This window comes from Chelonoidis abingdonii, chromosome 5 (assembly GCF_003597395.2).
Source record: "Chelonoidis abingdonii isolate Lonesome George chromosome 5, CheloAbing_2.0, whole genome shotgun sequence".
In the NCBI taxonomy this organism is placed as follows: domain Eukaryota; kingdom Metazoa; phylum Chordata; order Testudines; family Testudinidae; genus Chelonoidis; species Chelonoidis abingdonii.
Window position 1 is genome coordinate 58,420,202 of NC_133773.1, and position 16,187 is coordinate 58,436,388.

The following is a 16,187-nucleotide window of genomic DNA, read 5'->3' on the forward strand; positions in this document are numbered from 1 at the left end:
CCATCGATTTCAGGAGCGTGTGCACTGGGTAGCTGTTCCTCTCACTATCATGTTCCCACTTCCGTGTTGATGAGCACAGTGCCCTGATGGGCCGAAAACAATGCCCCGGGTGGTGCTGGGTACAGCACTCAACCCCTCCCTTTGTGAGGCAAGCAGACAACGCCTTTGCGCCGGCGTTTTTTTCGCGAGTGCATCTGAGCAAACGCCATAAGCACAAGCAATCATGGACCCTGAGATGTCACAAACGGTATCCTGAACCGTTGTCAACCACCTCGCGTACTCCGTGTGACTAACTGAACAATGACTGCGGCAGGGATAGAGGAGGCAGCTATTCGCTGCAGTGAGCGAGGACAGCGATGACGAAGATGGAGGCAGAATTCTCATACACCCCGCGGCCCCAGCGTTTTGGAGCTACTTGCTATTAACGGGCATCTACTACCCATGAACGCATGGGCCGGAACAAGCCAGACCTGGTGGGACCGCCATTGTTTTGACGGTGTGTGGACGATTCGCAGTGGCTGCGACACTTTCGCATGCGTAAAGAGCACTTTCTTAGAACTTTGTGACATGTTTCCCTGCCCGGAAAACGCCGTAATACAAACATCGAGAGCAGCCCTCACCAGGTGGAGAAGCAGTTTAGGCAATAAGCCCTCTGGAAGCTTCACCGCCAGACAGCCTACGGCAGTCGGGAATCCAATTGGAGTGGGCAAATCTACGTGGGGCTGCAATGATGCAAGTAAGCCAAAGCATCGTTAAGCTGCTGCTACGAAAAGGTTGTGACTCTGCGGACAACGTGCAGGTGATATGGATGGCCTTGCTTGCAATGGTTTTCCGTAACATGTTGGCTGGGGCCATAGATGGAACCAATATCCTACTCGTTGGCCCAGACACCACGGGCACCCATACGTGAACACGCAAGGGTAGCTTTTTCAATGGTGTCTGCAAGCACTGGTGGGACCACAAGGGACGTTTCACTCACATCCACGTGGATGGCCAGAAGGGTTCATGAACGCTCACGTCTCGGAGCACTAGTCTGTTTAAACGGGTGCAGCAGGAGATTACTCCCAGACCGAAAATAACCATTGGAATGTTCAAATGCCTATATTATCCTGGTGGGACCCAGCCTACCGCTTGATCCATGGCTCATGAAGCCATACACTGCGCCTGGACAGTGGTCAAGAGCTGTACTACAGCTGAGCAAGTGCCTGAGGATTGTAAATGTAGCCCACATTGCGTTTAAAGGGTTCGCTGAGCGATCATTAACTTTACTTTCGTCTAAGACCTCAAGCCAAACCAATGTCCCCTCTTGCTATTGCTGCTGCTGTGTGCTCCAAAATCTGTTGTGAGACTAAGGGGGAGACATTATGGCTGGGTGGGAGGCTGAAGGCAATCACCTGGCGCTGAGTACGAGCAGCCAGAGCCAGGGCGATTAAAGGCACACGGAGGACGCTGGCCGCACAGAGAAAGCCTTGATAAAGTTTTCAGCACGTCCCAGGGTACGTCTGTGACTGTTTGCTCTCCCTTGAATGAACTCTCCGCACTTGATGGACTTATTCAGTGTAAGCAACCCCGACTCCCCCTTTCATATACAGCTTGGCGCGAAGAAATAAAATTCTGTATTCGTTTAAAAAATCATTTATTAATTTCAATTAAAAAGTCAATATGGCATCGGTTTAAAAATCATAGTTTCCTTACTAATTGCCGCTGTAAGCAACCCACCCTCCCCCTTTCGATGTATTCCTGTATTACAGAAGGAACTATAAAAAAAAGCATGAGAATTAGGAAGGTTGCCCTGACTGCTGTCTTGTGGAAGGAGGGGGAAGGGAAAGGCTACTAAGCAATTGTTGAGCGTAATTACAGCCTTTTCCTGTACTCTGCAGGGTGTGGAGGTAGTAGGCGGGTGCGAAAGTCCTCCACGCGATACGCTCGTTCTTAGCATGTCTGGGTGAGAAGAATATGGGACGTGGGCTTTGCAGGGAGGTATACAGGGGCTGCTAGTGGCACTCGCTACTGTGCTGCTCTTCCTGAGCTCCAACCATGCGTGGAGGATTTCAGTTTTGAGAACGCAGCAGATCAGCGTTGATTCTCCGTCAACGTCTGGTCTTCCTGCGCCTAACCGCCCTCTCAGATCGGTTCACTGGCTTCCTTTCCTGTACTTGTGCTACCGACACTCACTTCCATTCATTCTGGTTTATCCTCTCATTGGGTTACTTCAATAATTTCTTGTGAACATTTCATCTCGCCGTCTTCTTCTTCCTCCGCAGTAACAGCACACCCTCTGTGATGGCATAGGGACTTTCTGGAGAAATGTGCAGCTCATGGGGAAGGCAAACCAGGGTGATAAGTATGTGAAAGATACCTTTTACAGAAAGCAATGATAGTACTCTTTCACACTAGAACTATCCACCTTCACGAGCACATGTGATCTCTATACAAGGTCGCATTTTGTAGCGTTTTAAATATTCAGTGTCTGTGTGACTGGTGTGGCACACACACAGACGCAGTCGCAAACGTACGTCCACGGCGGCGATGGTAGTGAGTTTAAATTTTGACTTCGCCGCCGTTCATATACACAGTGATCTATATGATGCTGCTTCTCCTGTTAAGAGGAGCCTGCAAAGCCCAACCCCCCTCTTTCACATCCACCAACAGCGCATAGGCTCCTATCATATACGCATCGCTGCTAGTGATCACCCTACATCACCCCCCGCATCGCGTTGCTGGTAGCAGGGAAGAATCCTGCTTGCCAGACACTGAAACTGCGTCGCTATCCTCCTCCCATCCCCCCGCTCTGCCAGTAGCAAAATCGCCATGTCTGCCCCCTGTTTACATTCCTGATGTTCTAACAAGGTAACAATGATGATATCTCTCTCCTGACAATGCACCGCAGGAGCAGATCGTTTGTTTATGCAATGCCTTCAGTGCAATGCCTCAATGCCTGCAGTACCAAATGTCTTGCAAAATTGGAAGGCTTGAAAAGTACTACTATGGGGGAACGGAGAAGGCGTCTTGGCCAGAAATGTTCTCATATAGCATAAGGGTTTGAGTTCTCCACGATCGATCTATGGACATTAATTTGGAGGATTTTCACTCCATCCCCAGCATGTTAACGAAATTTCTTGTATACAGTAATGGGGTGTGTTTTGCGATACTGGGTGTTCAGCAAAATGCCCTCCCTAGGACCACCAACGAGTGTGGGTCTGACCCACTAGTTACCCCTCTCCAATTCCTGGAAGTGCACACCGTATGAGTCGAAATCTGTGCCCGAAGTAGTCGGATTTTGGCAGTTTTCTAACTCGATAAACCGTTGCTTGGTGTTTTTTAGATCGGTGCGTGGTGAGTCGAATGTAGTCAGCAAAGGACTTTGAGGAGACCGTGTGTACAGTTCAGGGACAGTGCTCGCCTATCTCCATCTGGCATTGTTCTTCACTTGTCTGAGCTCAGCTTGGAGTGCTTCTTCGTGTGAGGCGATTCTCAGCGCTTGTATCTGGCTATCTTGGCGCGCCTCGCTGAAGGAAGGTACTGCAAACAAAAATCCTGGCTGCGTTGCGGAGGATGTTAGCAGTAAAGGGTCATAGTTGAGCGGGCCAAACTGATTGCTTGGGCTGCTTTGGGGAGCCCCCAGTGGTCTGAGACATATTTTCGAACACAAAACACAAAAAAGTCAATTAGCTCTATCTACTACGAAAATATGTCTCTCTAATATCCCTTCCTCGTACCCTCCCTCGACCACAACACTTGTTTTCTCATATGCCTCCAAATCTGCAATATCCCTATGCACGCAGGACAGATGGAGCCATGGTGTGCTACCGTTTCTAGGTGTAGGAAGCCTATTCCCCCACAAGAAGTGGCAAGGTCAGTGCTTTATATGGCGTTCCTTGAGACCCCAAAATTCTCGCATAATGTAGTTCGCATAAGATCAAGCAGCATTCATGTATGGGAGCGCAGGGCATGCTTATTAACTTCGGCTTTCAGAATGGCTTGAAGGAAATATTCTGGACCTCTCTGTAGCCGTTAATTGCCTTCTACTGGATCATGTCTCTGGATCAAATCCACGCTGTGTTCTGATAGGCTCTCTTCATAGTTTCACTGGGCACTACACTGATGACAACTGCTCTCTCTCTCGCCTATCTCTCTCTAAATCCGAGTTATCACTATCGATTTTAGCGCTACTCCTCTCGTTTGGGAGGAGTTCCAAAATCGATTTAAGGAGGCGGTTAACTCGATATTAAGGACGACGTCGTGTGAACGGATACAGCGTTAAATCGGTATATCAGCCATTAAACCGATTTAAAGTCGCAGTGTAGACCTGGCCTAACAAATTTATTTGAGCATAAGCTTTCGTGAACTACAGCCCACTTCTTCAGATGCATTTCATTTTTGGATTTTATTTTAGAATTTCCCATGTCTTGATTAAAAAAATAAAAAATGGGTGAAAAACACTACAAAAAATAAACTCAGAGTTTCTAGGCAAATATCAGGGTCAATATTGGGAGAACAGAAGAAAAGCCACAGAGAAAAGAAAGAGTACTTCTGACTCTGCTACCCACTCCAGAAGGAGAGATGGCAATTCAATAACCTGGGTCACCCAGGTCACCAAGAAGCTTTCTCCCTTTCCAGAGTTGTGGGGAGCTGGGTATGGGGGAATCCCCCTGGGCTCCCGTAGGGTCTGCCCAAGTTACCAAGCTGACATCTCTCCTTGCAGCACAGGGAAGCTGGGTCTGGGGAGTTGTTTTTGCCGTATGCCTGCATATGTGTACCTTCTACTGCATTTCCTCACTTTACATACAGCCTCACATTTACAATTAAACAAATTTATAGCATAAACACATCTACCTACTGTAATCTATCCTATTTTCTTAATATAATCATTAATTTCATATACTTGCATACATGTACTCAAAATTCAGGTAAAAATTGGCGAAAACCAAATCACTTTTGTAAACCTCAGGAATTTTTCAGTACAAACAAAAACTTAAGAGCTTTGTCTATAGCAAAACTAGCTGGTAATCGACTGACTAATTATATGAAACTTCTAAATTAAACCAGATTTTAGATACATTACAACTCACTACAAGACCCTGCTGAAGGTAAACTGTCACGATTAAAGACAGAACAAAGGTCCAGTCATTAAAGAACACAGAACCATTATTAACCATACATTAATATTGTCATATTGTATAGTTAACACTAAATAGGCTGACTGGCAATAATAGAATTATGTACTATGGTAACAGCTCTATCTTTATTGTAATTTGTAGAAGAGAGAGCTTTACAAGTACTATGAAATTTTCTTATTTTGTTTAATATTAAATACATACAACTAAACATGGCTTAATTTGGAGTGTGTTGTCTGAACCTTCCAAACTGATTAGATTAGTGATAAATCAGTAAGGTAAGATGTGGGCTTGAATGAGAGCAGAAATTCAAGTTTACTCCTATTCAGCAAGTTAGGCATAAGGATCAATAGGCCACAGGAAAGGAATAGGATGTTAAGACTGTTTAGAGAGTCTATGAGAAAGATATAAATGGTATTTCATATAGGTCTCCTTAATGTATGCTTAGTCTATTGATTATATGGAAAGTGCAGACTGCACTAAGTCTAGATCATCAATGATTGTCAACACAATTTTTACACAAGATGATTCCTAATAAAAACATATCAGTGATTCTAAGTATGTATAATAAAACTAATAAATATGAATTATTTAAATACCTTTCATTTAACAAACAATATTGCCGGTTTAATTACATACCGGCATTAATTTAAGGTAAAACATGCTTTAAGATATGTTGAGTTAAGCTTTTCTGTTTGACTTTGCAAATTTCAGGCTTCTGAAGAGTTTCTAAACAAGATTTTATGTTTCTTTTAAGATAGTCAGTGTTCTTACTCATCAAGTAGGTGAGCTGGTTTTCTAGAAGATACATAAAAGTGCCTGTTGTTTGGACTGATTCAGATGCCACAGCTCTTTTTTCCACTGTTGTTATCTGATTTTGAAATCTATCAATCTTTTCACTTAGTTGGTCTACAAGAGGAATTTAGAGACATTTCAGTTTCTGAAAATTTACTATCCAATACTCAGAGCAAGTATAAATGAATTTCTCATACGATCTGGTTACCAAATCTCCACGTTTTGCAGACTGTGTGGCTCCACCATCTTGATCCATTCTTCCTAATCTGTTCCTATTCTTGTAGAACAACAAATGTTGGCATCAAATTGAGCAGGGTTGTCTTTCAGTGCTCAAAAAGGAGTCCACAAAAGTTTATAAAGCTATTCCTCTGGTGTAACCACTCGGGAAGCCAAAATTAGCTCTTGAAATTAAGATCTTAAAAGGCTTCAGCCAGGGGCTCAAAGACAACATTGGTTAGCTTTCATGGAGTATCAAATCATCTCAGCTGGGGCTGAATGAAAACATGGGCACAACACGCCTTTGCCTAGACCCAGGCTCTGGGAGTCATGTGATTACATCAAAATCTGAGCTTTCATTTAAAAAATATTTCCACCCCTGGTGGTTTAAAAGAAGAGCTTGAATGTAGCTGACACTGTAACATCTGCAGAAGTCTGCAAAGATTCTGAAACAATAGCTCCAAGAGGCATAAACTGCCCTTTTGATTTCAATGGGGGTGTAAATGCCAAGACCTACTGCTCAGAGTGCTCAGGTTGGTAGGGAGGGGCACTATCAGCACCATCCCAGCAGAACATTCTGGGAAGGACCTTCCCACCTACCCAATCAGGAGCACCTCAACTGCTGGGGTAAGGACCAGGCTATCACTTGCTGCCTCCTCTGCCTCTACTGAGAAGGAGGACCTTTGCTGCTCCCAAAGAGACATGGGCAGGGGCCATTCTTGGGGGGTGGAGAAAGGCCCTGACACCTCTGTTTCTCTGAGAGAGAAGTGGGCCTCTCTGCTTTTGCCATACCAACCGCAGGTGGACTCTGGGCCAGATAGAGCATGTCTGCACAGCACAGAAAAAAACGTGGCTGACCCATGCCAGCCAACTCAAGCTTGGGCTGCGGGGCTGTTTCATTTGCTGTGTAGTCTGGGCTCGGGCTAGGGCTCAAACTCTATGACTCTGTGGGGTGGAAGGGTCCTAGAGCTCAGTCTTCAGCCCGAGTCTAGAAGCCTATACAGCAATGAAAGAGCCCTGCAGCTCAAGCCTCATGAGCCCAAGTTGCTTGGAATGGGCCAGCTGTGGGATTTTGTTGTTGTTGCTGTGTAGACATACCCACAGAGCCCTGAGCTGTAGTGTGCTTGCATTTCTGGATTGCTTTAATACGACACTTATCCTAGGCCAAATTTTTTACTGTGCCTAAGGCCCTGTGAGTGGAGAAAGGTGCCTTTGGTGAGATAATCATATTTTTCTCAGAATGAAAAAGGTTCATGACCATAAGGTGGGGCTTCTCAAACTTTTGATAGCATGGACCTCATCTGAATAGAGAGACTGTCTCATGGACATCTCCTCTCTCATCTGCAATTCCATGGACAGTATGCCCTCCCATTCACAAATGCTTAACATCTCTGAGGCAACTACAACTACACAAGATATTGCTCACCTGGAAGAATAATACTTGGAAATATTAGGAAACATAGCAATATTAGGAAATGTAATGTATTTTCACTGACTTTTTTAATGCATTTTAGCAGTTGGAAATCGGGGGGAGGAAATATAGCAACATGTGACCACCAAGCTATCCATGGACCACAGTTTGGAGAATTCTGCGTCTGGGCAATCTGACTTTCAGGATACAGTTTACAAATCATATTTTAGTGACTCTCTTGTAAAAGTCTTTTAATCATAACAAATGGGAAATTACAAAGCAAAGATTATGGAAATCTTCAAGAGCCAATGTTTTCCCACGTGCTTATCTGTCTTATGCCTCCTATTTCGCTCATTTGTCCAGTATTTCAATGGGCTGTCCTGGGCTTCTTTAGCAGAAAGCTACTGTAGTAGATTTCTAAGATCTATTGCTTAAATGAACCTAGCATATTAGGTTAACTCCATTTCAGAGAGGAAATGGTTAAAGAACTCACTGTTTCCTTGTGCCCGGGAGGCAGTCTTTGTGTTTAACATTGGCAGGGTCTCAGTCTGGGCTGGAGGTTTGGGGGGGAGGGGGTAAATGGGGGAGGGGACAGAAAGAGGGGATGTTCTGACATCTCTCTCTCTCTCTCTCTCTCTCTCTTGCTGATACAGCGGAGGTGGAGATTTCCAATCCCACCCAGTCACATTGAGAAAGGAGGATTTGGTAAGGCTTTCCCAGGAGAAATCACACTGAGGAAATTCTCAGCAGCAGCCTGAACTACACTTGGAGTGGGTTTGCAGTCTCCTATGCACGGAAATGGGGGCAGAAGCAGCTGCATGTTCCCCGTGTGAGAGCCTAGAGGGAGCTTCATGGTATGGTTTTAGCACTTATCCTTAACAATTCAGAAAGGGATTGGGTGAGGATGATAAAAGTGTGTGTTAGTTATCAGGCATCTTATTTTACCTTTTCAATAAATGTTATTTTAAATATATAGAGCATATCAGATACCCAGAACTGAAGGGGAGTTGTGGATGGTAATGCTTCGCCACTTGCATTTTGGAACTGATCTTTTGACAGTGCTAGAAGGGAGGGTGTTTTATTTTGTGCTGGAAGAAGGGAAAAGGGCAGATATCCCACAACCAACTACACTTTGCTTAGTGAGATCTAACTAGAAGAAAATGTTTTTTTAAGTACGTTTTATTGTAATTGCTTTGAAATATCCATCCTAGTTAAGTTTATTAGATCGCATTTTAAACCTCATGTGCCTTTTGTCCTTTTTAATTTAATGATTTAAATGTTTACAAATCTCAATAGTGTTTAATCAATTAAACAATTCATTTCAAACTTTCCGGTTTGGTTTTGGAAATCTTGGCATGGGGATTGTCCTGGCTTTACTCTCCCTAGCAGGATATTTGTTGCTAGGAAGTTAGGAGTTTTGTTCTCAGCGTCCCATGCTGGTTGTAAGAAATTGTGTACCATTGTGTTAGTGACACACTGACACCACATGCATATGGCCTGTAAATTCACAGAAATTCCTTAGCTATTCTAGATACTGAGATTACATAAATACAATGGCCTATTTTATTGTATTCTTACAGACAGTTAACACAAATATTATTATATTGCATGCAATGGGGTGCTTGTGCACGGCTATTACACATGCATACAAGCACACTGAAAACAAACACATAGTAATGGAGAATTTGTCAGTGACTCCATATCTTGAATATGTATATCATGAATCCATGTTCTTGGAAATTAGTATATGGGAATTTTTTTTGGTTTTGATTTTGCTACCTCTTCAGGAAAAGTTTCTACTTGTGGTCTTGGGTATTTTGTCCATCGTTCCTCATGCTGTTTGTACGACTGCCATGTTGACATCACATTTATGTGGTATATAAGTAATATATCAAATTTGCACATACAAAGTTCATAAATTGAGAAAGAGAAGGTTAGTGGCATGGTTTAATCATAGGACTAGGTGTTAGAAAATCTGGATTCTATACCTGGCTGTATCACTGATTTATTCTATGAATGGGATAAGTCACTGCAATTGTCGGTGACTTAGTTTTCTCCATTTGTAAAATTGTTGTTGTAAAATTGTTACAAAGTGCTTAATAATCCTAAACTGAAAGCACTAACGTGGTGCAAAGTATTGCTAGTGGACCTTAGATACCAGTAGAACAAGCATTTTTAAAATAAATCTCTTAGGCGGATATCCAGTTCATTAGGATTTAGGATCATATACACAGACTAATATAGTGGGCCAGGTTATGATTTTAGCTACACCAATGTAGCAGGGTCAGAATTTGTACCACTAAGGACAAACACAGGCATACATATACTCTATGCAAAATACGCACACATCCGCACACACACACATATTAGGGATGCATATGCTCCTGTTACACATTCATGACTCTTTACATACCACCTACTGGAATGGAAGAGCATAGTAGGTAGTATTACTAAATATTTGTATTATGATAATGCCCAAAGGCCCAGTGTCAGTGAACTCTCTCTCATTGTTTTCTACTGTAAATTCTTCACTGTTATTCGGGAATCTCCACATATACTGGAATTTATTAACTTAAAAGTATCTCTGCAACTCCTTCATTCAAGTTCTCCTAGTATTATTATGCAAGACTGGACTTTCGAATTTCCAGTTTGGCTCAACACTGCCCTTGACTTTATCCTAGCTCACACAGAGATGTCTTGTAATAGTTTGTCACACTGAGCTGAAGAGAAGGGGAAAAAATCTTTGGGGCTTGAGAGTGCACACTAAACTTCACAAAAGAGAATCCCAGAGTGTTCTCTATGACCTGAAGCATGATGCAGCATTACTAATATTGATGATAACCATCCTCCACTGCAGTAAATAGGCCACAGACTTTTCTGTTACTCAGGGTCACACTTGTGGTGGAAGAATGTCCTGCTACTGAGGTGCCCTTTACAAGCAGCAGATTTCATGGGTTATTCCTTGGGATGCCATGCCAAGTATTTAGTATGCAATATCTATCATGTTTTCTTTTTATACAATTATAATTAACTTATCTACAGCTAACATCTGAACATGAGCTGCACTGGAATTCTGAAATATCCAGGATAAATTTCTACTAGCCTACTGGTATATGTAGCAGATTTAAAAGCATTAAGGGCCTTATCCAAAGCCTACTGAAGTCAATATGAGTCTCCCCACACACTTCTCAGGGCTTTGGATCTGGCACTAAATGAACTACTTATTCAGGAACTGGATTTGAAAATTATATATTCAGGCCTTTTAAATTTTAAAAGCCAGCTAATTATTATGGCAAAGAAAATAGGTCTATAGCATCATTTTTGCAGTACACCAACAAATATTAAAACAAATAATAATAATACATTCTGGCCTTAAATAGAATTTAACAATTTAGGGTTGTGGCTTTGTTATTTAGCAAAACTCCAGCTATCGAAAAATTTAAATTTTCTTTTGACCAAAGTATCAGTAATGCTGCCAAGACATCCCATGCTGGTTTACTCGACTTGGAAGCCTAAGTCTTGTGACAAAACTCTTATCCACCACTTGTTGTCTGGAATGCTTTATCCCTTATATAGACAAATACTCCTACACACTTTTGTGATCTGGCAGGATTTCTTTAGTACTACCCCTCAAATGCTATGGGGATTTTCTGTCTCATTTTGTAATCTATTATCCAAGATAGCTTAACTAGTGTAAAAACAAGCTGTACAAGCACTTCTTTTAAAATGAAAATAAGATGATTGTCAATCTGTTTTGTTTATGTTTTTTTTCTCCATATAGGTGAAGAAGTAAGAAGGACCACACTGAAACATTGAAAGAAGTATTTCATTGATTGTGCCTGCCATTCAAGACTTTAGGATGGAAACCTTTTGTTTAAGAGTCTCCTTGCTACTGCTTGTCGCTGGATGTGGCCTCAGCGACAGTTCTGACAGATATTACACCAATCTGAGTGATTCTGGAAACTATTTGACCACCTACTCTGGACTAGAGCCCAGCTTACTCCTTACTACTATCCGACCCATGGTACCCAACAAAACAGACTATTGCTCCCAACGGGCTAAAATTGCTGACACTTTCAAATACATTAACACAGTGATATCTTGTATTATTTTCATCGTTGGATTGGTTGGGAATGCAACTTTGCTGAGGATCATTTACCAGAACAAGTGTATGAGGAATGGCCCCAATGCGCTGATAGCTAGCCTGGCACTTGGAGATCTTATCTATATTGTCATTGATATTCCTATCAATGTATATAAGGTAGGAAGCAACAACGGGTACACTTTAACTGCTGTTCTTTAACAGGTTCACAACATATCAGTGTGTTTGTTTCTAATCACTGCTATTCTATTTATTAATAAGCAAAGTATAAAGGAAAGGGAAATGTAACTCAGTCTATGTTCAAAAGCAAATGTCAAGACATCGTTTTTAGGTTTCTTCTTATGAAGATACAATGTATCCTGTTTTGCAAGTTATTCTGACCTACCATAGCAAGGTGTGTCCTTGTGTATTTAGCAGCAGCTAGTTACAAATAAAATACAATAGAATTTGATTTTGGATGGTGTCCTTCAGACAACTAGCTAAAGACAGAGTAAAACAAATGAAGAGAGCATCTTTTGAAAAGATTGCTATTCTCTTTATGGATCAGATTGATAGCTACTATTTTGGGAACATATCCTATTCTTCCTTTGTTTATACAGAAAATATTTCCCATGATTTACACAGTCTTTATGTGAAGATTTAATAGCCCTTCTAGAGTTGAGTGTTAGGGCTTGAATTTAACATTCATTCATGGCAGAATCTCAAATCAGTTTATGATTCTTAAGGCCACTTATACATCAGAATAGTGTTTAAATACTGTTTGGCAGCTGGATTTGTCAAAATACATGAAGGATTATAAACAACTCTTTTAAATGTAACTAAATTACGCTGTGCAGCCTTGATTTAATATATAACTATGCAAACACCCAAAAGGTTACTTTTTATATTGAATTATACATTTACTGGCCCAAATTTGACCATCAACTTGCCCAATTAACCATATGATTATATTGGACCCAAAGAGGTCTAGACTCCACTGATATATGCTGTGGGTTGGAAAGACAGAAATACAATTAGAAATAGATTTTAAAATACGCTTTTTTTAAAATAAGCAGAAGACTCCTGTAGGCCCTAATATAGCTGTTGTTGACGTGAATAAGAACAGGATTGGACCCTTGTTATTTTTCATGAGGATCGAAATATTTGGATGATCTTGAAACTTGCCTGAATGTGTTTTAGAAACCTTTGAAATATATTTGTAAATTTTTTCTCACTTTAGCCTTGTGAGCCTGGAAAGCAAACACACTGCTGAGATTATTACGACTAATCTTTCCTTAGGACCTCAAACAAGGCATAACATTATAAAATAGTGGCTCTCAACCTTTTTTTCATTTGTGGACCCCTAAAACCTTTTGAATGGAGGTGCAGGCCCCTTTGGAAATCTTAGACATAGCCTGCAGACCCCCAGGGGTTCGCCGACCACTGGTTGAAAACCACTGTTCTACAGTAAGGACAACCTTTTACAGACCTCTTAGACATAGTCTGTGGACCCCCACTGGGGTTGAAAACCACTGTTATAAAATAAACAATTTAACCCCCAAAGATTTTGGCAAATTTTGGATTTTGTTCACACTCACATATATATCTTTATTCATGAACAAAATATATATAAATGTTTGCCTATTAGGGCTTAAAAATGGGTTTTAAAATAAAAGATTTTGAAAAAATCCCTCTCTAGAAATATATACTATGAATTATAATTAGGGGCATAACTATAATACAGTTGTACATACCACAACGCTAGAAGAAATTCTCATTTGCTTTTTTATAAAACTAATCAAATATATGTATATATGTATGAAATAAGACACAAGGCCTGTTTCTGGTCTCACTTACACTGGTATAAATTAGAAGTTATTCCATTTAAGTTAATAGCATTACCCTGGTTTTAAACTACTGAGATCAGAATCAAATCAAAGCGATGGTCATAAAAATGCATGTGTTTGTAGTAGAAACTGGTAGCAACTACAGTGGATGTAAATTTTCCATGAAAAATTGTTTTTCAATGGAAAGTGCAAATTCTGCAAAAATTGAAATGTTCTGTGGTAAAATGTTAACATTGCCAAAAATGTTCAATTTTCCATTGTGAAAATCAAAATGAAATATTTTGTTTCAGGCTGAGCTGACCCAAATCAAAATATTTTGGCTTATCGAATAGACTCTAAAGGTTTAGGTTTGGATCAGTTTGACATTAATATACATCTGCTTGAGTTGCTTTGGTGATTTATGGGAGATCATAGAATCATAGAATATTAGGGTTGGAAGACGTCAGGAGGTCACCTAGTCCAACCCCCTACTCAGAGCAGGACCAATACCAAATAAATCATCCCAGAAAGGGCTTTCTCAAGATGGGTCTTAAAAACCTCTAAGGATGGAGATTCCACCTTAGGTAATCCATTCCAGTGATTCACCACCCTCCTAGTGAAATAGTGTTTCCTAATATTCAACCTAGATCTCCCCCACTGCAACTTAAGACCATTGCTTCTTGTTCTGTCACCTGCCGCCACTGAGAACAGCCTAGCTCCATCCTCTTTGGAACATCTCTTCAGGTAGTTGAAGATTGCTATCAAATCCCCTCTCACTCTTCTCTTCCGCAGACTAAATAATCCCTGTTCCCTCAGGCTCTCCTCATAAGTCATGTGCCCCAGCCCCCTAATCATATTTGGTGCCCTCCACTGGACTCTCTCCAATTTGTCCACATCCCTTCTGTAGTGCGGGGACCAAAACTGGACACAATACTCCACGTGTGGCCTCACCAATGTCGAATAGAGGGGAATAATCACTTCCCTCGATCTGCTGGCAATGATCCTACTAATACAGCCAATATGCCGTTGGCCTTCTTGGCAACAAGGGCACACTGCTGACTCATACCCAGCTTCTCGTCCACTGTAACCACCAGGTCCTTTTCTGTAGAACTGCTGCTTAGCCAGTCGGTCCTCAGCCTGTAGCATTGCATGGGATTCTTCAGTCCTAAGTGCAGGACTCTGCACTTGTCTAGGTTTGCCTCCTCCTCAGACCACTTTTGGCCAACGTCTCTAATTTGTCTCCGGGACATCGGACCCTTATCTTCTAGTCACTTGACAGCATATCATACGTCTCCCCAACTTAGTGTCATCTCGCAGAATTTGCTGAGGGTGAACTTCATTCTCCATCATCCGATCATTACATAAAGAGAGAGACAAAACCGGATCCCCGATGACCGATCCTCCACCGGCCCTGTTAATTACCTAGCTGCCAACTATGACATCGAGAAAGAGAGAGCCAAAAGAGTCGCACCCAGCGCATTGATACAGTCTAGCCACTTGTTCTTATTCATTTGATAGTCTATTCTTCCATAATCCATACTTTTTAGGCTTGCTGCAGAATAACCTGTACAGACCATGGCACAAAAACTTTGACATATCCATACAAGTCAAGATTACAAGTCACATCAACCATGCGAAGGAACGGCACTTTCCACCCATATCCAACGAGAGCCAGATTATCTCATCATGTAGATAGGCAAGGGTTTGGTCAGACTAGCATGACGCTGTGCCCTTTGGGTGAATCCATGTTGTACCGTTTTCCTGATTCAGAGAGAGACTCCATGCTTCAAAGAGAAGATTCCTTGCCAGGACCTGCTCCATGATGATTTGGCCGAGGAAGGGACTGAGGTGAGGCTGACATGGTCTGATAATTGCCGGGTTTCTTTTCTTCCTTTTTTAAATATAAGGCACTTATTCCTTTCATCCATAACTCTCCCCGCAACACGAAATTTTCAAAGATAATGGCCAAATGGCCTCTGCAAACTACACATACACCCAACACCCTCATTCACCTGGGCTGCATTAGATCTGGACCCATGGACTTGTGCATGTCCAGCTTTTCTAAATAGTCCTTAACCAGTTCTCTCACCACTGAGGGCTGCTCACTTCCTCCCCATACTGTGCTGCCCAGTGCAACAGTCTGGGAGCTGACCTTGTCTGTAAAGACCAAGGCAAAAAAAGCATTGAGTACTTCAGCTTTTTCCACATTAGCTGTCACTATGTTGCCTCCCCTACTCCCTCAGGTACGTCATGGTCCCATTCACGTGCCTCATGCTCCCATTCTTCTCTATGGGCTGTACTTGGTGGCTGAACTACATCCTCTATGATCTCTAGTCTTTCTCTGGCTGAACTGCAATGGTGTATCTTGGAATATTTTCTATGCTCTGCTTTTGCTTGAGATGGAATTTGACTGGAAAGTTTCAGCAAAAGTGGTACAGGTGTTTTGAGAATGAGGTTAGAGGTAATTTTGCTAATATTAAAAATTTTCCTCAAGCTATTTTTTAAACAGCTCTAGCGCCTCCTTGATTTAGAGCAGAAACTTGAAATTTGGAAGGAGGATAGTCCTGGATCAGAGGAGCTGCCTTTTGCTGGTGTTATGAAAATTCATTGTAATTTAGTCAAGCTACAAGCTAGAGAAAGTTGTCATTTTTAGATGTATCATAGAATCTGTTCAAGATTTGTTCATTAACTTTCTAAATATTCCATTATTGTCTACAGTGTAGCTGTAGCCATGTCAGTTC

At 41.7% G+C, this 16,187-nt stretch overlaps 2 protein-coding genes across 3 annotated transcripts in view; one reads left to right on the forward strand and one right to left on the reverse strand.

The window, feature by feature from the left end:
• PRMT9 (protein arginine methyltransferase 9) overlaps positions 1-16,187 on the reverse strand; it is a 344,299-nt gene that overhangs the window by 193,219 nt on the left and 134,893 nt on the right. The window lies entirely within an intron of this gene.
• Positions 8,169-16,187, forward strand: part of EDNRA (endothelin receptor type A) — a 42,734-nt gene continuing 34,715 nt past the window's right edge. Inside the window, exons 1-2 of one of the 2 annotated variants that reach the window (XM_032793213.2) lie at positions 8,169-8,393; positions 11,321-11,800. In XM_032793213.2, coding sequence (XP_032649104.1) covers positions 11,399-11,800 — 402 coding nt within the window. In that variant the 5' untranslated portion in view covers positions 8,169-8,393; positions 11,321-11,398. The remainder of the gene's footprint in view (positions 8,394-11,320; positions 11,801-16,187) is intronic. The other variant, XM_032793214.2, reaches the window with a different exon arrangement.